Below are 21,850 nucleotides of genomic sequence, written 5' to 3'. Positions count from 1 at the left end.
AACCAAACCAAAAAATACCTCTCATCCCCCTCAAGTTTAGAGTCCTAAAAAAGCAGAGAAATTACTAATGGCATTTCCAATAATCATTTATACCCAATAATCATTTATACTGGATTACCTGAAGAGACCCACACTTGAGTGTAAACTCCAGGATGTTGTATCTATGCACTTTCAATTCAGACTTTGATATTCATGGAGAAATGCATTTCTGGTCCCAATACTTACCCTTCCTGGTATCTATGCCCTCTATTACTTGAGTTTTACAGCCCCTCCCACTAAATGGGTACAGTAGTTTCCTGCCCTTTGACTTTGTTTTCAGTCATGTGTTTGCTAAGGCCGCCAGAATGAGGCAGAAATGATAACTGCCAGTTTTGAGCCTAGGATTTAAGAAATCATGGTTTCCTGCTTCTCTTATGCCTCTGTCTAGAGGACAACTTGCCTCAGCTAGCCCACTGTTCACTGAGGAGGAAGAGAGAGACGAACCCTAGATGGGTCACCCCCAAGCTGACCCACATACATGAGAAATAAAGTCGACATTATCAGATGCTGCTGCACTGGTTAGCTGTAAGTCAGTGAAATGCTTCACATCCTTCACTGACAGTAACCTTCGGGAACATGCTGCTTCACCTTCCTAGAGATCTTTTTGCCTCTAAGGTACTACTTGGACTCTACATTAATTTATCTTTCTCTCATGTGACTCATTTAAAAATGTATACTCTGCACAAATGTCAGTGTCATTTCCTCCTTGAACTTGTGTTCTTGACACTAACTTCCAGCTAGTCTTCTGTGTCTCAATACCAACAAAACAGGTATCTCCCAAACACAACTTCTGCTCTGCCCCACAGAAAACAAAAACCCAAGCCACCATTACTATTCAGGTCATGGAGCCCTCTCCATATTCTCCTTTCTTATATAGCTCCAGAGCCTGAGGAAAGCCCTGTCCACTTTATAAAATTCATTAGATTCTTATTTGCAGAATGTAATAAAATCTTGATAGTCTTTACACTTGTAACACTCGCTTTGTGACAGATTTTCAACCCCTCTGCCCTTCCCTTCCCTTCCCTTCCCTTCCCTTCCCTGCCCTGCCCTGCCCCACCCTTCTTTCTTTCTTTCTGACAGGCAGAGTTAGACAGTGAGAGAGAGACAGAGAGAAAGGTCTTCCTTTTCCATTGGTTCATCCCCCAAATGGCCGCTACGGCTGGTGCTGCGCCGATCCAAAGCCAGAAGCCAGGTGCTTCCTCCTGGTCTCCCATGCAGGTGCAGGAGCCCAAGCACTTGGGCCATCCTCCACTGCCTTCCCGGGCCACAGCAGAGAGCTGGACTGGAAGAGGAGCAACTGGGACAGAATACGGCTCCCTGACGGGGACTAGAACCCGGGGTGTTGGCACCGCAGGCGGAAGTTTAGCCAAGTGAGCCGTGGAGCTGGCTCAACCCCACTTTCTACTGACAGATTTTCTGACTCAAGTGATTCTGTCTCCTCTCTGGGGATACACCAGTCAAAGCCCTAATCAATAGAATCATATGGTATTTTTTGTAAAAATAAGCTACTGGAACCATGCTACATAAAAACCTTTTACCTTAGTGCACTAGACAAGTTTTCCACCCATAATACCATCAAGCAGAATACCATCTTCTTTGCAAAATTTGTGACTGAAAGTTAGGATGCAGTCTTTATTTGATGGCCCAAGTGAGGTTCAATGAATATGTACGCTGAATGAGTAAGACTATTGGTACATGGGTACCAAGGAATTAAAAACCCTGCTAATTATAATAGATCCTGAAGAAATAAAGTAATAGGAGAAAAAACTGTGCAATTACAGTATGTCAAGCAGAAGTCTAATGCAGTGACTTATTTAGCCCTTATGCAATAAAATATAATTATATCACATTAACTTGTGTTTCATTTAATAAGGACAATAATTCTGCTTCTGTATGCTTATATCTTCAGATTTGCTGCTTAGACTGTAATTTTTCAGGTCACAGTAAGAAAAATTCAGAAGTAACATTCCTTGTAACATACCTGATCCAATTTAGCTCTCTTTAGCTTCTGCAGCGTTCTGTCAGAGGTTAAAACTTTTGAACTGCTGTGAGCTTCAAAATATTCTTCTACTAAGTCACTCTGAAAATGAACAGAGTAAACTCAATTCTTAGTAGTTTCAGATTTGTCTTACATCAAAACTAGACAATATTAGTGTAAAATAAGACATGTAAAACTATTTCCATAGCATTTTTTTTTAATTCTAAGCATATAGGTGAAGGACTAAGGGTATTTAATACACTGATAAACTGAATAGTTGCTCTTAAAACCAAAACCAGACAAGTTAAAGAGGATGACTATTAAAAAAAAAAAAAAAGAGTCTGTTCCTAAAAACGATTTGTTACAATGTTATATTCATTTAGACTAAAAAGGAAGATGGATTTACAGGTACTTTGTTTCTCAAACACTCCTAGCAAATCCTTTAAGATTATTATGGTTGAAAATACTATGAAAATGAGGGGGAAATCAAGAGTAAGCTGGAAAAAAAAAAGTGAGAGAGACAAAGATTCGCCTACTATTGCAGTAAAAGGGCCTGTTCTGACTTTGGACAGGATTAACATCTAGAATGTTAAGGAAAAGATGGAAAGTTACTAAAGAAGTAGGCTTCCCCCAAAAGAGCATATCAGGCATGGAAAGCCAAGACACTGTGGAAAAAAATGATCTATACAAAGGATCTCTGTGAGTGAGATCCCCGTGGAAAGAAGGGGCCATCAAAGGAGGAGGTACTTTTCTCTGAAGGGAGGAGAGCTTCCACTTTGCTTATGGCCCTGTCTAAATACTGACGGAGTTTGTGGGCTCAAAAGGCTTCCATAGCCTTGGCAGCTCATGACCTGAGCCTCAAGTGATCACTGATATCATAATAAGAGTGTCAATTGTTAAATCTACAACAGGAGTCATTGGGCACTTACTCCCCACGGAGGACCTTTGTCATTAATGAGTTGTACTATGAAAATTAATGGTAAAACTTGTCTTCAAACAGTACTTTATATTTTGTGTGTCTGTGTAGGTGCAAACTATTGAAACCTTTACTTAGTATAGAGTTGGTCTTCTGTATAGAAAGATAATTAAAAATGAATCTTAAGAATGGGATAGGAGAGGGAGTACGAGGTGGGACGGGAGTGGGGGTAGGAGGGTGGGTATGGGGGGAAGAAACACTATATTCTAAAAGCTGTACCTATGGAATTTATATTTATTAAATAAAAGCTTTCTTAAGAAAAAAACAAAAGAAGTAGAAGTAGGCTTCCTACATTGCTCTGAACTTTTACAGGGAATACCAGAATAATGAACTGGCCTCTTCTGAAGCAGGGGTGCATACAACGAGCTTCCAGACAAGTCAACATGGATCTGAAGCCACATCATTGACTACCGGCACTGCCTTGCCTACATTAGCGTTACAAGAACAAAACCCTACAAAAAAGGATACACTGAATAGTCTTGCCTCCAACTGTCCAACCAACATTGATTCCAAGTGCACATTTAAACAGCTGAATTCAGATGTCACCCTTAGAATATACTATGGAACTGATGTATGAATATGCAGATGAACCAGAAATAAGAACAGATATATTTATGTAAAATAAAAATGAGAAAACACAAAAAAGTAAAAACAAAAACCAAAAGCTATGTTGATCCTCATGTGGGTTTCTTCTATTACAGTTGCCTGTCTGTGTGGTATTATACAATTTTTCTTTAAGTCTCAAGTCTCTCTCTTCACTTACTGTTTTCTCTCTTTTCATTTTCTTAGAAGGCGTTTCTTTGCAAACAGGAGCTGAAACTACTCTATTCTGAGCTTCAATCTTTTGGCTGACTACGACTGCATTAGTGTCCTCTTCATATTCCTGTGCAACCCCTTCATCATCCTCTGAGTTGGAAGCAGAATATTCACTTTCACTGTCAGAATGAGACCTTGGAACTGTGGGGGGAAAAAAACAATTGGGAAAGTTTGACAGTTTGACGAGAGGCATTGTGGGCTATGGAAATCGCATGGATTTTGAAACAAGATAGTCTGAATTCTGGTTTTATCTTTACTTGCTCATGATTTTACCAGAGCTAACCACATAAATTCTATGTGCCAGTTTCCTCATTTATCAAACACTAATAGTGCCTAATTTAATAACCATTGTGACGATTACACTAAAGTGTATCTAAAATAACTAATAATGTATGATACACAGGAGTACAGTAGAAACTGTCAATCATGCCTACCACCATTCTTCTTCCTAAGTGAACTCTATCCTCTGCGATATTTAATGGTTACCACATTTCCCTCTGCCAAACACTTGCTCTCCCAACCTCTCTTGAAAATAGGGTTGTCTATATAATCCTTTAACAGTGACAATTAGGGGGAAATTTCCTGGAAGCTTCTGGAAAAGACTTTCTTTGCTTATGGAGGAAAAGCCCATTTATAGCCATAGCTTAAAGCTATGGAAACTATTTTGCAATATGAAGTATCAAAACCTAAAGATGAAATATGCTGGTGGCACAGTAAAAAGACAGACAGAACCCAGGTCCTTCATGACACTACTGAGTTACTACATCAACTGCGGAACTTGTTTCCAGATTTCTTATGATGTGAGACATTTAAATGTCTATGGCTTAAACTACTACTTCTGTTGTTGCCTACTGAAAATTCCATCACATACAGTACTCACTAAACAGCAGCTACTATTATAACAACTATTAATACATATACATATTCCATTCTAGAGTTGATACAAGAACTCTACTTTAAAATAAAGTATAGCCACCTCCGCTATCCACCGGAAATAATAAAGCTTTACACTTACCAAATAATCAACAAGTATAAAACTATTTTTAAAAGTTGGCTTTTAAAATGAGATAACTACCAAATTAGTATTTATTTTCAACAGATACATTTCAGAGAATTATCCAGAGTCAGCACTTAACAAATATAGATATTAAAAGTGGGGGGGGGGGGGGACCAGCACTGTGGCACAGGAGGTTAAGCTGCGGCTTGAGATGCCAGCATCACACACCAGAGTGCTTGGTTGAGTCTGAGCTTCTGACCCATTAGCTTCTCATTAATGATCCTGGGAAGGCAACAGAAAATGGCCCAAGTGCTTGGGTCCTCACCACCTATGAGGAAGACTAGGATGAAGCTCCTAGTTCCTGTCTTCAGCCCGGCCCAGATTAGATTGTTGTAGCCAGGGGACAGAGAATCTCTCTGCCTTTCAAATAAGTCAACAAATCTTTTTAAAAGGAAAGGGAAGGAGTGTGATTTTGTAGGCATATATAGCTTAGCAGATTCAAATTTGCAATGATTGCTACACATGTTTATACATAAGTTAGAAGTAGTACTGAGTACCAGAAAATGTCTCTGCTTCATTTACATGCATAACTCCTATGTGCAGGCATATATGCTTAGTGATTAAGGAAGAAGAGAAAGTTCACCTTTTCTCTGAACAGAATTTGTCTTTGTGGTAAGGAGAAAACATGAGGGAATTCAAAAAAGTTCATGAAAAAGTATAATTAAGTTTATTTTTGGCACAAAATTTGAAATACATGCAAAATTTTTCCATAATACCCATTTTCCATGAACTCTTTTAAGACTCTTGTATAGTACACAGGATGTTTCTGACATGAAATAACAATCATAATTCCATATCTTATCTTTACTTGCATTACCATTTTTAGGCTGATTAAAAATATAGTGCTGGGGCAGGCATTTGGCCCAGTAGTTTAAGATGCCAGCGGAGAAGCCTAAATCCCACACCAGTTTAATCCTGGCTTCCGCTCTTCATTCAAGCTTTGTTCTCGTACAGATCCTGTGAGGCAGCAGTGAGGGCTCTAGTGGCGGGTTCCTGCCACTGATGTGGGAGAGCTCCTGGCTTCAAACTGGCCTAACCTCGGTCTTTGTGGGCATTTGGGGAGTGAAGCAGCAGACGAGAGGTAGGGGTGTGTGTGTGTGTGTGTGTGTGTGTGTGTGTTACAGCAAGTTCAACTGCTGCCAGCAATGCCAGTATCCCTGGTCAAGTCCTAGATGCTCCACTTCAGATCCAGCTCCATGCTACTGTGCCCAGGAAAGGAGAAGATGGGCCAAGGACTTGAGCAACTGCAACTCATGGGAGACCCACATGAAGCTCCTGGCTGCAACCTGGCCATCTGCTTGTTGTATCCATTTGGGGACTGAACCAGCAGAGAGTCTCTCTCTCTGTTTCTTTCTCAACTCTGCCTTTCAAATAAACAAACCTTTTTAACAAATGCAAAAATAAATAAAATAAAAAAGGATTAACAGCTCTACGAAATCCCTATCTTGAAAAGAAAAGGCTATAGGCTGAAGCCCTGATGTTTGATGGATTTGACAACATTAGTTAATATTATTATTGTCAAGGGGTGAACATCAAGAAAGGGAACATCTTTCTTCTTTTTTATTGTTTTTTTTTTTTTTTGACAGGCAGAATGGACAGTGAGAGAGAGAGACAGAGAGAAAGGTCTTCCTTTGCCGTTGGTTCACCCTCCAATGGCCACTGCGGCCGGCGCACCACGCTGATCCAATGGCAGGAGCCAGGTGCTTCCTCGTGGTCTCCCATGGGGTGCAGGGCCCAAGCACCTGGGCCATCCTCCACTGCACTCCCGGGCCACAGCAGAGAGCTGGCCTGGAAGAGGGGCAACCGGGACAGAATCCGGCGCCCCGACCGGGACTAGAACCTGGGGTGCCGGCGCCGCAAGGCAGAGGATTAGCCTAGTGAGCCGCGGCGCCATCCAGGGAACATCTTTCTAAAACAGACGTCAGGGCCGGCGCCGCGGCTCACTAGGCTAATCCTCCGCCTAGCGGCGCCGGCACACCGGGTTCTAGTCCCGGTCGGGGTGCCGGATTCTGTCCCGGTTGCCCCTCTTCCAGGCCAGCTCTCTGCTGTGGCCAGGGAGTGCAGTGGAGGATGGCCCAGGTGCTTGGGCCCTGCACCCCATGGGAGACCAGGAAAAGCACCTGGCTCCTGGCTCCTGCCATCGGATCAGCGCGGTGCGCCGGCCGCGGCAGCCATTGGAGGGTGAACCAACGGCAAAGGAAGACCTTTCTCTCTGTCTCTCTCTCTCACTGTCCACTCTGCCTGTTAAAAAAAAAAAAAAAAAAAAAAAAAAACAAAAAAACAAAAAAAAACAGAGGTCAACAAGTCATATGCCCCATATTTAAATATTCAAAAATCTAAAATTATTTTTAACTGACCAGAAGATAGAACCTGTGTATATTCACTTGACTTTGTATTCAGTCAGCCATGAATATTTAATACCATTTCATTGTAAGAATTCTAAATGAATGAACAGAACTCTCAGTTGTCTCAAAACAAACTAAAATGCACATAATTTTACTGGAAAGTGTTTTAACTAACTTTAATATCCACTGACTAATAGGAAAAACATAGTGCTCAGTGCTAGAGTTAATAAAAAATATATTACTTGCCCTTAAGGAATCTGTAGTTTGAGGACATGAGAAAATCCTTTCTTTCATGAAAAGTAGTAGTTATAATAATTATTGCAATAATAAAAGATGAAATAGCTAATACCTGTTAAGATCAAGTACTACACTAAGCACTTTTCATGTTGTTTTTTTCAATTAATCCTCAAAACAACTCTGAAGTTAGAGTAACTGGCAGGCCAAGGATTAAAAATCAAGCAGTCTCAGTCTAGAACTTGTATACTTAGTCTTTACTGCCTTTGTTTAGATGTCCATCTTTGTAAAAACTTTGTGTAAGAAATACATACCTATTAATCTTTTTCTTAGACTACGAGGTGTTGTTGATGTTGGTTCACTTTTGTCATTGTTCTGTTTAAAAATTAAAAAGCATGATAGTTAAATAGGTAAATAATAAAATGGAAATGAATTGAGTAAAATAGATTAGAAAAGAAGAAAAATATTTGACTTTCAATAGGCTACATTAGAATTAGATGAGCATAGTATGCAGAACTAGGAGATAATGACAAATGAACTTGTTGAAACAAAAAATAAAGAGTATCCCAACAAGCACAGGCATTGTGGTGCAGCAGGTGAAGTCACAGCTTGAAATACTCGTATCCCATCCTGGAGTGCCAGGATCAAGTCCTATCTCCGTTTTTGGTTCAGTTTCCTACCAATGCACCTGGGAGGCAGCATGGTTGGCATAAGTACTTGGGTTCTTACCACCCATGGGGAAGACATGGATGGAGTTCCTGGCTCGTAGCTTTAGCTTGGCCTAGCCCTGGCTGTTGTAGGCATTTGGAAAGTGAACCAGTAGACGAACAACCTCTTTCTCCCTCTGTCATTCTTTCAAATAAATAAATACATAAATAAATAAATAAATAAAATGTAAAAACCAAGTTTGTGGAAAATTCAAATTAAAAGATAAGTTTAAAATAATTGTGGGGTCAGCATTGTGGCACAGCAGGTAAAAGCTGTACCTGCAGTGCTGCCATCCCATATGGGCATCGGTTCGAGTCCCCACTGCTACACTTCTGATCCAGCTCTTTGCTATGGCCTGGAAAAGCAGTAGAGGATAACCTAAATCCTTGGGCCCCTGCACCCACATGGGAGATCCAGAAGAAGCTCCAGGCTCCTGGTTTTGGATCTGCCCAGCTTCAGCCATTGGAGCCTTTTGGGGAGTGAACCAACAGATGGAAGACCTCTTTCTCTCTGCTTCTGCCTCTGTAACTCTGTCTTTCAAATAAATAAATAAATCTTATAAAAAAAAAAGTCTGACTAAAAAAAAAATTGGTAGGATTTTTAAAAACAGCACAACAAATACAACATAAATTTCAAATAATTACTAGAGTGATACAGAAATTGAATTTGAGACATTTGTAAGATATAAATATATTTTTATTATTTTGAATAGAAAAAACAAGTATATTAGCCTTTTAAACCACTGCATCAGAATGTAGTGATGAAGGGCATGAAAGCAAACGGGCCCATGATGCTGTCTGTGAGGCTAGCATCCCATTTTGGCTCCCTATTTCTGCACTTCCGATCTAGCTCCCTGGTAATAGCCCGGGAAAGCAGCGAAAGACAGCACAAGCAGCTGGGCCCTGGCTACCACGTGGAAGACCCAGGAGAAGCTCTTGGCTCTTTGCTTCTGCCTGGCCTCGTGCTGGCTGTTGTGGCCATCTGGGGAGTGAACCAGCAGAAGAACGATCTCTTTCTCTGTCTCTCCCTCTCTAACTAACTCTGGCTTTCAAATAAACTAAAAAAAAAATTTTAAAAGATGGCCTGAGTAGGCCAGCGCCACGGCTCACTAGGCTAATCCTCTGTCTGGGGCGCTGGTACCCTGGGTTCTAGTCCTGGTTGGAGTGCCAGATTCTGTCCCAGTTGCTCCCCTTCCAGTACAGCTCTCTGCTGTGGCCTGGGAGTGCAGTGGAGGATATGGCCCAAGTGCTTGGGCCCTGCACCCCCATGGGAGACCAGGATGAAGCACCTGGCTCCTGACTTCAGATCAGCGCAGTGCTGGCTGTAGCGGCCATTTGTGGGGTGAACCAACAGAAGGAAACCTTTCTCTCTGTCTGTCTAACTCTGCCTGTATAAAAAAAAAAAAAAAAAAAAAAAAAAAACAGATGGCCTGAGTACTTGGGTTCCTACAACCCACATGGGTTACCTGGATGAAGCTCCTGGATCTTGGCTTCAGCCTGGCTCAGCCCTGGTCTTTGTGGACATTTGGTGATGAACTAGCAGATAGACGATCTCTGTCTCTCCCTTTCTCTCTCTGAACTCTGCCTTTCAAATAAATAAATAAACCTTTTTTTTAAAAAAAAAAAAGTTTTACAATTAGGGTTGCTCAACTGGTAAATTTTTTTTATTTGACAGGTAGAGTTACAGACAGTGAGAGAGAGAGACAGAGAGGTCTTCCTTCCGTTGGTTCACTCCCCAAATGGCCGCTACGGCCGGCGCTGTGCTGATCCAAAGCCAGGAGCCAGATGCTTCCTCCTGGTCTCCCATGCGGGTGCAGGCGCCCAAGCACCTGGGCCATCCCCCACTGCCCTCCCAGGCCACAGCAGAGAGCGGGACTGGAAGAGGAGCCACTGGGACTAGAACCCAGCACCCATATGGGATTCTGGTGCGGCAGGCAGAGGATTAACCAAGTGAGCCATGGCGCCAGCCTCTCAACTGGTAAACTTTATATAAATATTCCAAAATCAAAAAAACAAATATTGTTGTCCCAAGCATGTCTCAGAAAAGACACTTAATCTGTATTTGATACCTCTGAATTTCTAGCCCTTTAAAATGTCTATGGTTGCACACGTTAATTTCCAACAGTACTGATAAGAAGATAAAGTATCCGTTCCACATGAAAATGTGATAGAAAATTTAAGTCTCTTGTTTTGTGATAGGCTCTTGATAACAGCCACAAATAAAATGCAATTTAGGATATTCATAATAGTACGCTAAGAAATTAGCTGATCCTCTATCAATGGATTCATAAAGTGTACTACGGTATGTTTCAAATTTCTCTGATCAAGATACTAACAATTTTTAAAATTTTAATTTATTTTTAATTATTTGAAAGGTAGAAAGACAGAGCAAAGAGATCATCCATTGGCTGGTTTGCTAAAATGCCTGAAGGGGCTGGCACTGTGGCACGGCAGGTTAAGCAATCGCCTACAGTGCAGGCATCCCCACGTGCACTGGTTCAAGTCTCAGCTGCTCTGCTTCTGATCTAGCTTTCTCCTATTGCTCCTGGAAAAGCAGGGGAAGATGGTACAAACACTTGGGTCCCTGCCTCTCACACAGGAGACTCCAACAGAGTTCCAGGTTACTGACTTCAGCCTGGCCCAGTCCTGGCCATTGGAGCTGTTTGGGAACTACACCAGTGGATGCAGGATCTCTGTCTCTCTCTCTCTCTCTCTCTCTAACTCTGCCTTTTAAATGAATAAATAAATCTTGAAAAAAGAAAAAAAAAACCCTAAAATAAAAACAAAAGACAACAGAGGCTGACATATCTAAACTTACCCAAAAAGGATATTCCTGCACAGGCTATAGTCATGGCCTTGAACGTCTATAATCATTTCTGATCTGAGAGCGCTGAGAGAGAGAGGGGTCTTCTATCCGCTGGTTCACTCCTCAAACAGCCACCAACAGCCAGGGCTGGGCTAGGTTGAAGTTAAGAGCCAGGAGCTTCTTCCTGTCTCTCACGCTGGTGCAGGGATCCAAGCACTTGGGTTTCCTCTGCTGCTTTCCTAGGACATTAGCAGGGAGCTGGATGGGAAGTAGAGCAGCTAGCATTCAAACTGGTACCCATGTGGGATGCTGGGACTGCAGGCAGCGGCTTTACCCATTCTGCCACAGTGCCAGCCCTAACAGAGTGCTCTTTAGCCCAGTAGTGTTTCGATCTGTAACCACCTAGGCCTGGACACAATCACTACTCACACACTCAACACTCTGCATTCCTCCGTGCCCACCTGGAGTTGCTCATATCCAGGCAGGGCCAGCTGACAAGACATAAGAGAAAAATAAGCCGGCGCCGCAGCTCACCAGGCTAATCCTCCACCTAGCGGCGCCGGTGCCCAGGGTTGTAGTCCTGGTCGGGGCGCCGGATTCTGTCCCGGTTGCCCCTCTTCCAGGCCAGCTCTCTGCTGTGGCCGGGGAGTGCAGTGGAGGATGGCCCAAGTGCTTGGGCCCTGCACCCCATGGGAGACCAGGAAAAGCACCTGGCTCCTGCCTTCGGATCAGCGCGGTGCGCCGGTCGCGGCGCGCCGGTCGCGGCGGCCATTGGAGGGTGAACCAATGGCAAAAGGAAGACCTTTCTCTCTGTCTCTCTCTCAGTGTCCACTCTGCCTGTCAAAAAAAAAAAAAAAAAAAAAAAAAGAGAGAGAGAAAAATAAAACCACAAAAGCCCAAAGGAAGAGATTAAAAAAAAAAATCAATTCCTTTCAACTACCCTGTAATGAATATCTAAACCAAGTTCATTTTTAAATATAAATTATAAAAGGACAGAGTAATGGATTTGATGAAACTTGGAATTAATTTCCTAGGAATCAAAAGAATATTTTACATAAAAGCAAATCAAAATCCATACATTTCTCAGGTCAGCTCTATTAACTTAAAAACTGTCAAGGATCAGGGCCAGCACTGTGGTGCAGCAGGAGATGCTGACATCCCATATGAGCAGTGGTTCAAGTTCCAGTTGCTCATTTCTGATCCAGCTAATCTACCTGGGAAAGCAGCAGAAGATGGCCCAAGTACTTGAGTAGACCAGATGGAGTTCCTGCTTCTGATCATTGCAATCATTTGGGGACTGAACCAGCAGATAAAAAGAAATATCCAGGGATAATTCTGACATAGTAGAAAGAGCACAACAGTTGGGTCTAGAAGGCCTGGTTTCATTTTCCAGGCATATCACTTCTGTCGCTCCCCCTCTTCGCAGAGGAATGACACTAAACCCTGCGCTGTTCTTTTGTCTGCTCGGCCCTTCCCGGGTTTACTGCTGGTGCTTCCCGGGTTGGCTGCCGACCCCTCCACCTCCGTGGAGGGGCGGCTCCCCCTGCCACTTTCCCCACTTCTGCGGGGGAGCGGCACACCGCTGGCCAGCTCTCTCGGGGGCTGCTCAGATGTTCCTCAGGTGTTCCTGGTGCATGTTGTCTCTCTCCTCCTTTATAGTCCTCTTCCACCAATCCCAACTCTGCTACCCACACGCCGAGCACGCTGCTCTCCTCCAATCAGGAGCGAGATCAGCTCCTGCAGGTTATTGGTCGAACTGGAGGCAGCTGTGTAGAAGTTGTTTGGTCTCTTTCTCTCAGCGCCATATTGTGGGAGAGCAGATGCATAGAATAAGTCTTAATTCCAGTAACTTAGTCTAGTCCGAGTTGCTCCCCACACACTTCACCTTTCAGAACTTCAAATTGTTCATCTATAAGTTAGGTATTTAATACCTGTAAATTACAAAGCACTACTTAATTTACTAAATGAAATGGCTGCTTAACACTCAGGTTTTTGCTTGTTTTTAGTCAACTGCTTACCTTTAGCTGAACTTTTTCTGAACCAGACTGTCCTAAAGAATGAAAACAAAAAAAGACATGACTTAGAAGAAATATTTCATTTATCATTATGGTCTAGTTTCATGAAAAGAGAAGTTTGAATTTCTATGCAGAAGTTACCAGAACTTACTGAATTCTCAATTAGTTGGAGAGGCTTAATTATCACTATTAATTTTACAACTACTTCCCTTAGTGACGGGCAGTTCTCGCATTTCCATAGCGAGTACACTGGCCCCAGGCCCTTTCACTTGGCCCAGTCATTCCTAGAGAGGTTCTTGTTTGCAATCACACCCTGGAGCTCTGGGGAAGGAACAAACTTCTCTTCACTCAAACTGGCTACAACTGCCCACTCCAGGCCACTTTGCAGATTCAACTTGAACATGAAGATACCAGATCACATATATAACATGGCTCTGAATCTCTTGCCCACCATAAATATTAAAATCATTTGATCAAGGCAAAAACAGGTGCTCCTGGGACAGAGATGTGGCACAATGGTTTAAGCTGCCACTTAGGATGCCTGCAACCTATATCTGAATGTGAGTTTCAGTCTAGGAAAATCCACTACCAATCTAGCTTCTACCAACGAATCCTGGGAGGCAGCAGATGAGGGCTCAAGTGCTTCAGCTCCTCCCATTCCATGGCTGTGGCCTGGCCCAACCCCAGTTGTTACGGGTATTTGAAAAGTGAACCAGCAGATGGAAGACCTCTTTCCCTCGCTCTGACTTGGCTGCTCTGCATTTCAAGTATATAAAAACCAATAAACATTTAAAATACATAATCTGTTCATTTAAAGTAAAGAAAAAAAGCTGACCCACAGTTCTCCACAATTTAAAAGCACTGAAAACCTCAAAAGCCTTATTTCATACAGTATTTGCCAAAGCCACATCTTTAACAAACTCACTGACTTAAGCAAATGACACTGGGACTAGTGATTATGTCCAGTTGACCCTGTCACTTGTACATCAGGGAACAGAGATTTTTTTTTCCCTTTTATTGACTGCTAAATATGGTAACATTAAGGCATACAAGTTATAATATTAAATACATTGTTGAATGCATTTTCAGAACAGAAAGAGGAAAACATACAAAACTCACTGATAAAAAATAACATACTCTAACATGGAAATTTTTACCCAAGAATTGAAGTCTTACCTTTGCTACTTTGTGGAATATTTATCATAATTTCAGGACCATTCTTCAAATTGAATGAAACACTTTTTCTTGGTGTGTTTGCAAGTTCTGAAGCTATAAAAAAATATATTTAAAAATCCATTAATGGCCAATAGCACATAAAAAAGGAAACAGCCTTATTTCACTTACATTGAATCTTGAATTTTTTTTTTCAAAAAATATTTTTATTTATTTTTAAAGGCAGAATGACAGAGAGATAGAGGGATCCTCCATTTGCTGGTTCACTTGCCAAATGCCCTCAACAGGTGGGGCGGAGCCATGCAGAAGCCATGAGCAGGGTCTCCCGTGTGGATGGTAGGGACCCAAGTACTTGAACCACCATCTGCTGCCTCCCAGGGTATCATCAGCAGGAAGGTAGATAGGAAGCAGAGGTGGGACGGGGTCCCAGGCACTCTAAGATTTTAAAAACAGTACACATTAAGTTATCTCATTTCCTTTTTTTCTTTTTTTAATGGTTTGGCTGATTTTATGCAAATTAAAGCCATTTTATCAACTCCTGAACCCTTTCTAACCATGCCTCCATTTTTATCCTTCAATCTTTTTTTTCTTTCCCCCGACAGGCAGAGTGGACAGTGAGAGAGAGAGAGAGAGAGAGAGAGAGAAAGGTCTTCCTTTTCCGTTGGTTCACCCCCTAATGACCGCTGTGCTGATCCGAAGGCAGGAGCCAGGTGCTTCTCCTGGTGTCCCATGCGGGTGCAGGGCCCAAGCACCTGCGCCATCCTCCACTGCACTCTCTGGCCACAGCAGAGAGCTGGCCTGGAAGAGGGGCAACCGGGACAGAACCAGCAACCGGGACAGAATCTAGTCCAACCGTGACTAGAACCCTGGGCGCCGGCGCCACAGGCGGAGGATTAGCCTAGTGAGCCACAGCGCCAGCTTTTATCCTTCAATCATAAATCCTTTTGACAGTCTCCACAAATACAATGCCCTCCGCCCCCACTTAATGTCCTTGGTGTTATATATGATTCTAGGTTTTTAAACTATATGATACTAGGGTTTTAAAATATTTCTTCAAAATTATACCTCCATTTGGGTACTGTGACATCATCCTGGTCCCCTGGCTACTGCTGATAGTTATTCCAGCTCTTCTTTACTGTCTATATCCTCCCTACATTCTGGGCATGCTAACACTCTGTCCTTGGTCCTATCTTTACATCAAAACAAAACAAAACAAAACAAAAAGACACTTTTGGATTAAAGGTCGCTGATCCACAAGACTAGGAAAAAACAACAAACTTCACATCAACAAAAAGCCATTTCTGAAATGATACTGGTTTTATAAGGAACATAAAAATTCAGCAATTAGGGGCCAGCATTGTGGCACAGCGGGTTAAAGCTGCCATCTGTGACGCCAGCATCCCCTATAGGCACCGGTTGGAGTTCTGGCTGCTCCACCTCCAATCCAGTTCCCTGCCAATGCACCTCAAAAGGCAGCAGAAGATGGCCCAAATATATGGGTCCCTGCCACCCATATGGGAGACCTGGCTGGAGTTCCTGGCTCCTGGCTTTGGCCTGGCCCAGCCCCAGCTGTTGCAGCCATTTGGGTAGCGAGCCAGCAGACAAAAGATACCGGGCATGTGCTCTCTGTCTCCCTCTCTGCAACTGTGCTTTCCAAGTAAATAAATAGATCTTAAAAAAAAAAAAAAAAGGCAACAATTAAACTTCAAAAGTAATGGAGAAGGGAAGAAAACAGAAGAATACAGATATAGATTACCCAAATACCTCTTGGATGACCCGAACTCAACATCTCTAATAAGCACCAGGTACAATGCCAGTTTGATTATCTTTACCTGAAAAAAATCTTCCTCCTGTATTCCCCATGCTACCTCACAGTGCCTCTATCAAGATGTTACAGTATCTAGAATCAGCTTCCTCACCCCATCCCATTCTTGACTGCATCTCTTATTCTATTCCCAATTCCTACCTTCACTCTGATTCTCACCACATATGTCTAGACTCCAAGAGTAGCCAGTTAATACTGCTAGCATTAGCTCTTTAAAAAAATTTTATTTATCTGAAAATCAGAGAGAGAGAAGGAGGGAGAGACAAAAAGACTGATCTTCCATCTGCCAGTTCCCCCCAAGATGGCTTACAACGGTCAGGGCTGGGCCAGGCTAAAGTCAGGAGCCAGGAGCCAGGAGCCAGGAGCTTCTTCCAGGTCTCCAATGTGAGTGGCAGGGGCTCAAGCACTTAGATTACCCTCCACTGGCACAAGCTAACACACAAAGCTGATCAGAAAACATCCCTGCTTAAAACCATCCCATGGTGGCCGGTGCTGTGGCTCGCGTGTTAAAGCTATGGCCTGCAGCACCAGCATCCCATATGAGCACCAGTTTGAGTCCTAGCTGCTCCACTTCTGATCCAGCTCCCTGCTAATGTGCCTGGGAAGGCAACAGAAGATGGCCCAAATGCTTGGTTCCCTGCCACCCACCTTGGAGACCCAAAAGAAGCTCCTGGCTTTGGGCTGGCGCCGCGGCTCACTAGGCTAATCCTCTGCCTAGCGGCGCCGGCACACCAGGTTCTAGTCCCGGTAGGGGCGCCGGATTCTGTCCCGGTTGCCCCTCTTCCAGGCCAGCCCTCTGCTGTGGCCAGGGAGTGCAGTGGAGGATGGCCCAGTCTGGCCCAGCCTGGGCTGTTGTAGCCATTTGAGGAGGGACCAGTAGATGGAAGATCTCTCACTATCCATAACTCTGCCTTAAAAAAAAAAAAAAAAAAACAAACAAACAAAAAAACAACATAATTTGACTCCTCACCTTATCCACAGATAGAATATATACTCCTTTGCTTGATATACAGGCCCACTCATCATTATTCAGTTCCCTAAAACTTATTATCTTTGTAGAGTCTATTTTGCTGGGCCAGCACTGTGGCACAGTGGGTTAATGCCCTGGCCTGAAGTGCTGGCATCCCATATGGGCACCGGTTCGAGACACGGCTGCTCCACTTCTGATCCAGCTCTCTGCTATGGCCTGGGAAGGCAGTAGAAGATGGTCTAAGTCCTTGGACCCCTGCACCCATGTGGGAGACCCAGAGGAAGCTCCTGGCTCTGGATCAGTGCAGCTCCAGCCATTGTGGCCAATTGGGGAGTGAACCATTGGATGAAAGACCTCTCTCTCTCTCCTCTCTCTATGTAACTCTGACCTTGAAATAAATAAATAAATATTTAAAAAAATTTTGCACTTGTTCTCCAACCATACCTCATCTCAGTTGCCAAACAGATCAAGCATTCTCTTGAATATCCCCTTGTCTCCCTGGCAAACTCCTGTTCATCCCTCAAGAACTGGCACCACCACCTCTAGAACATTCCTTGATTTACTTCCAAAAGATCGCTTTCTACTGAGGGCAACCGCTGTAGGTTGCACATAATCCTATGGAGGCTGGAGAGCAGTTAAGGGTGCAGATTGAAGTTAAACAGGCTTGAGATCTAAACCTGTCAGTGATTTTGGATAAGTTGTTTAACCTCTTCAATTTTTAATCTCAACAGGTTCCTTAATTCATATGTACATATAATGCATTGTGCACGGATCCTGGCATTTAATAACTGCTCGATATAAACAGGTACCATTGTTATGGCATTCATTAAACTTAGGAGCAATTGTTCTGCTTCCACTGCTATCAACTGGTATAGTAACTAATAACCATTCTGTGAAGAAGTACCTTTTTATATCCTCCATCCTCCATAGTAGGAAGTCAATAAATGACTTCTGAATGAACTACTTTCAAGTAAAACAATTCCATCATTTAGGCTTTCAAATGCTGCTTTAAAAGATTTGAAACAGGCCGGCGCCGCGGCTCACTAGGTTAATCCTCCGCCTTGCGGCGCTGGCACACCGGGTTCTAGTCCCGGTCGGGGCGCCGGATTCTGTCCCGGTTGCCCCTCTTCCAGGCCAGCTCTCTGCTGTGGCCAGGGAGTGCAGTGGAGGATGGCCCAGGTGCTTGGGCCCTGCACCCCATGGGAGACCAGGAGAAGCACCTGGCTCCTGCCTTCGGATCAGTGCAGTGCGCTGGCCGCGGCGGCCATTGGAGGGTGAACCAACGGCAAAGGAAGACCTTTCTGTCTCTCTCTCTTACTGTCCACTCTGCCGTCAAAAAAAAAAAAAAGATTTGAAACAGAATTAATTTTTATGACGTCACTGCTTATCCTTTCTCAAAACTTTTTGTGAATTCGTTCCTGTTGCTTATCTTTTACTACTACTTTTTTAAAGATTTATTTATTTATTTGAAAGTCAGAGTTACACAAAGAGTTGAGAGGCAGAGAGAGAGAGGTCTTCCATCCTATGGTTCACTCCCCAGATGGACGCAATGCCCGGAGCTGAGCCGATCCGAAGCCAGGGGCCAGGAGCTTCTTCTGGGTCTCCCATGTGGGTGCAGGGGTCCAAGGCCTTGGGCCATCTTCTACTGCTTTCCCAGGCCACAGCAGTGAGCTGGGTTGGAAGAGGAGCAGCTGGGACTAGAACTGGTGCCCATATGGGATGCCGGCGCCTCAGGCCAGGGTGTTAACCCACTGTGCCACAGCGCCGGCCCCTGACTACGACTACGACTACGACTACGACTACGACTACTACTACTACTATTTTTTTTTTTTAAGATTTACTCTCTATTTCAAAGGCAGAATTACAGAGATAAAGGGATAGAAAAAGAGATCTTTCATTCACTGGTTCATTCCTGAAATGGCTGAAAGCAGCTAGGGCTGAGCTAGGCCAAAGCCAGCAGCCTGGAACTCCTGGGTCTCCCATGTGGTTGGCAGGGGTCTACATATATGGCCCTACCTTACACCGATAAGCTAAGAAATATCTGTATTTCCTGTTCAGCCTGCTTATCTTCAATTAGTTTCACTGTCTGTCTTCAACATTTCTTGGTCCCCTCACACCTAAAACCAATGCATTACTATACTGTTGTCTACTGAGGGTGATCTCTGGAAATCCCTTTTCCACAGAATGTTTTAAGAAGATAGCTCTAATAAATGAGTTCATTCTGGATGAAAGTTACAGGTCAATCACTACTCTACCACAACTTTAGTCTTTTTCACAATTAAATACTTGGGGTGGAGTCTGGCAAAGCAGCTAAGATGCAGCTTGGGATGCCCCCATCTGCTATCAGAGGGCCTAGGTTCAGGTCCCAGCTTTGCTTCTAATTCCAGTTTCCTGCTAAGGTGGGAGGCAGCAAGCAAAGGCCTAAGTTCCTTGGGTTCCTGCTGCCTCTGTGGGAGACTCAGAATGAATTCTGGGCTCCCAGCTTTGGATTGGTCTAGCCCCAGTTTTTGCAGGCATTTGAAGAGTGAACCAGTGAATGTAACCTCTGTCTCTCTTCCTGTGCCTTTCAAAAGAAAAAAAAAAAAGATAAATGCTGATGTTATTATAAACAAGTAATATTCATTCCATTTCTGCATCTCTAATCTAGGGCCAAAATAAAATAATGTCATCATGTTCTGCAATCCTATATATCATTACTACTCAAAAGTATATGATCCATAGGCTAGCATCAGTCCACAAATTTAGCAGTTTATGATGAGTACATTAAGTAAAAAGGAATGTTTAGTAACTTTTTTTTTTTTTAGTAACTTTTAGTTATTTAAAACTGCTAAAATATCCAAGCTCATAAACACATCTCATTGAACAGGGGACCAGTTCATTTGTTGTTAAACTTACATGTATGGGGCCGGCACCATGGCTCACTAGGTTAATCTTCTGCCTGTGGCGCCGGCATCCCATATGGGTGCCGGGTTCTAGTCCTGGTTGCTCCTCTTCCCGTCCAGCTCTCTGCTGTGGCCCGGGAGGGCAGTGGAGGATGGCCCAGGTGCTTGGGCCCCTGCACCCACATGGGAGACCAGGAGGAAGCACCTGACTCCTGGCTTGGGATTGGCGCAGCACACTGGCCATAGCGGCCATTTTTGGGGTGAACCAATGGAAGGAAGACCTTTCTCTCTGTCTCTCTCTCACTGTCTAACTCTGCCTGTAAAATAAATAAATAAATAAATAAGCTTACATGTAGTCAAATCTAGCCTTAGCTCTGTATTTGCTATGCATAATAGGATACATTATAAGATATTTCAAGTTAATTTATTAATCTCAATCCAAAGGTATATAAAGTCTGGAATCCATTTGTTCACCAAAAGGTAATGGTAATATCAATTTAACCCTAACTTTACAGGCTAAAAAACTGAATTGGTTTCTAATGAATGATTAAAGAGGAATTGTGAGAATGCACTATCAGATAATTTTTATTTTGTTCACATCATTTTGAATTAGAGTTAAAAATGATTATCTTGGAACCGGCACTATGGCATAGAGGGCAAAGCATCCGCCTGCAATGTCAGTATCCCACATGGGCTCCGGTTCAAGTCTCAGCTGTTCCACTTCCGATCCAGCTCTCTGCTATGCTCTGGGAAAGCAGAAGATGGCCCAAGTCCTTGGGCCCCTGCACTCACGTGGGAGACCCAAAGAGGCTCCTGGCTTTGGATTGGCATAGCTCTGGCCATTGCAGCCAACTGGGGAGTGAACCAACGGATGGAAGACACTCTCTCTCTTCCTCTCCTCCTCTCTCTGTGTAACACTTTCAAATAAATAAATAAATCTTTAAAAAAAAAAAAAAAAGAGGATATCTTAAGTTTGCTGATAATGCTTTAAAACTTATATTTTTGTCAATATACCTCTGTAAGACTTGTTTCTTCTGTGGTGCCATTAAGACAAAGTGTAGATATTATCCAAGCAAGAAACAAGCTCTTTGTCAAATATCAAGCTATAAATACTGATATACAAAATGTTTGCTCAAAAGTATGCTACAAGCATTTACTCATGTATTTTATTTATTATATTTATTTTAACCAGAGAGAGAATGGTCCCATCTGCAAGTCCACTTCCCAAATCCTGTAACAGCCAAGACTGGGCCAGGACAAAGCCAGAAACTGGAAACTCAATCCAGATTTCCCAAGCAGGTAACAGGAACTCAACTACTTGAGCCACCACTGCTGCCTCTGAGGGTCTGCATTAGTAGAAAGCTAGAGTTAGGAGCAAGAGCCAAGAATTAAACTCAGGTACTCTGATATGGGATGAAGATTTTATTTCATTTATTTAGCTCAAAGGCAGAGATAAGAGAGACAGAGTGATCTCCTATCTGCTGGTTTACTCATCAAATGCCTACAACAGCTGGGGCTGGGACAGGCCAATGCCAGAGACAGCAACTCAGTCTCCCAATTGGGAGAAAGAATTCAACCACTTGAGTTATCACCAGCTACCTCTTCTGCATTAGTGGAAAACCACAAACAGGAGTGGAGCTGGGTATCAAAACCCCGGTTCTCCAATACAGGATGCAGGCATCCCAAGCAGCATCTTACCCACTATGCCAAACACTCACCCTTACATTTAAATTTTGACCGTTAGCTTTTGTTTATTTAAGATAAAAAAGCGCGATAAAGACAGAGACAGAGAACTTGGATCCATACAAGCATTTAACATACTGAATCACTATTTAACACATAACTATTTAGTTACAGCTATGAATGACAAGTTACAGTGATTCTCTATGACAAGGGTGGGCAAGCTATAAGCCTATGAGCCAAACCTGGCCCCATCTGTTTTAAGTAAAGTTTTACTGGAACAGTCATACTATTCATTACATATTGTATGTGCCTATTGGGCAGTCACAACCGAGATTATCTAGCCC

General features: G+C 43.2%; 2 protein-coding genes across 7 annotated transcripts in view; one reads left to right on the top strand and one right to left on the bottom strand.

The window, feature by feature from the left end:
- Positions 1-4,064, top strand: part of NIF3L1 (NGG1 interacting factor 3 like 1) — a 51,351-nt gene extending 47,287 nt beyond the window's left edge. For 3 of the 5 annotated variants that reach the window (XR_016231959.1, XR_016231957.1, XR_016231962.1), the window contains exon 9: positions 3,306-4,064. The gene's annotated coding sequence lies outside the window, so the exon portion shown is untranslated. The remainder of the gene's footprint in view (positions 1-3,305) is intronic. The other 2 variants (XR_016231960.1, XR_016231956.1) reach the window with 1 other exon arrangement.
- Positions 1-21,850, bottom strand: part of ORC2 (origin recognition complex subunit 2) — a 51,720-nt gene that overhangs the window by 19,590 nt on the left and 10,280 nt on the right. The window contains exons 6-10 of one of the 2 annotated variants that reach the window (XM_017343017.4): positions 14,150-14,242; positions 12,977-13,008; positions 7,760-7,820; positions 3,757-3,950; positions 2,021-2,119 (exon numbers count right to left, since the gene is read on the bottom strand). In XM_017343017.4, the coding sequence (XP_017198506.1) occupies positions 2,021-2,119; positions 3,757-3,950; positions 7,760-7,820; positions 12,977-13,008; positions 14,150-14,242 (479 nt within the window). The remainder of the gene's footprint in view (positions 1-2,020; positions 2,120-3,756; positions 3,951-7,759; positions 7,821-12,976; positions 13,009-14,149; positions 14,243-21,850) is intronic. The other variant, XM_089330104.1, reaches the window with a different exon arrangement.

Source organism: Oryctolagus cuniculus, chromosome 3 (assembly GCF_051225735.1).
Source record: "Oryctolagus cuniculus isolate XC-2025 breed Fujian yellow rabbit chromosome 3, ASM5122573v1, whole genome shotgun sequence".
NCBI lineage: Eukaryota > Metazoa > Chordata > Mammalia > Lagomorpha > Leporidae > Oryctolagus > Oryctolagus cuniculus.
Note: the sequence above shows the minus strand (reverse complement) of the source record. Positions and strands in the feature narration are given on the sequence as shown.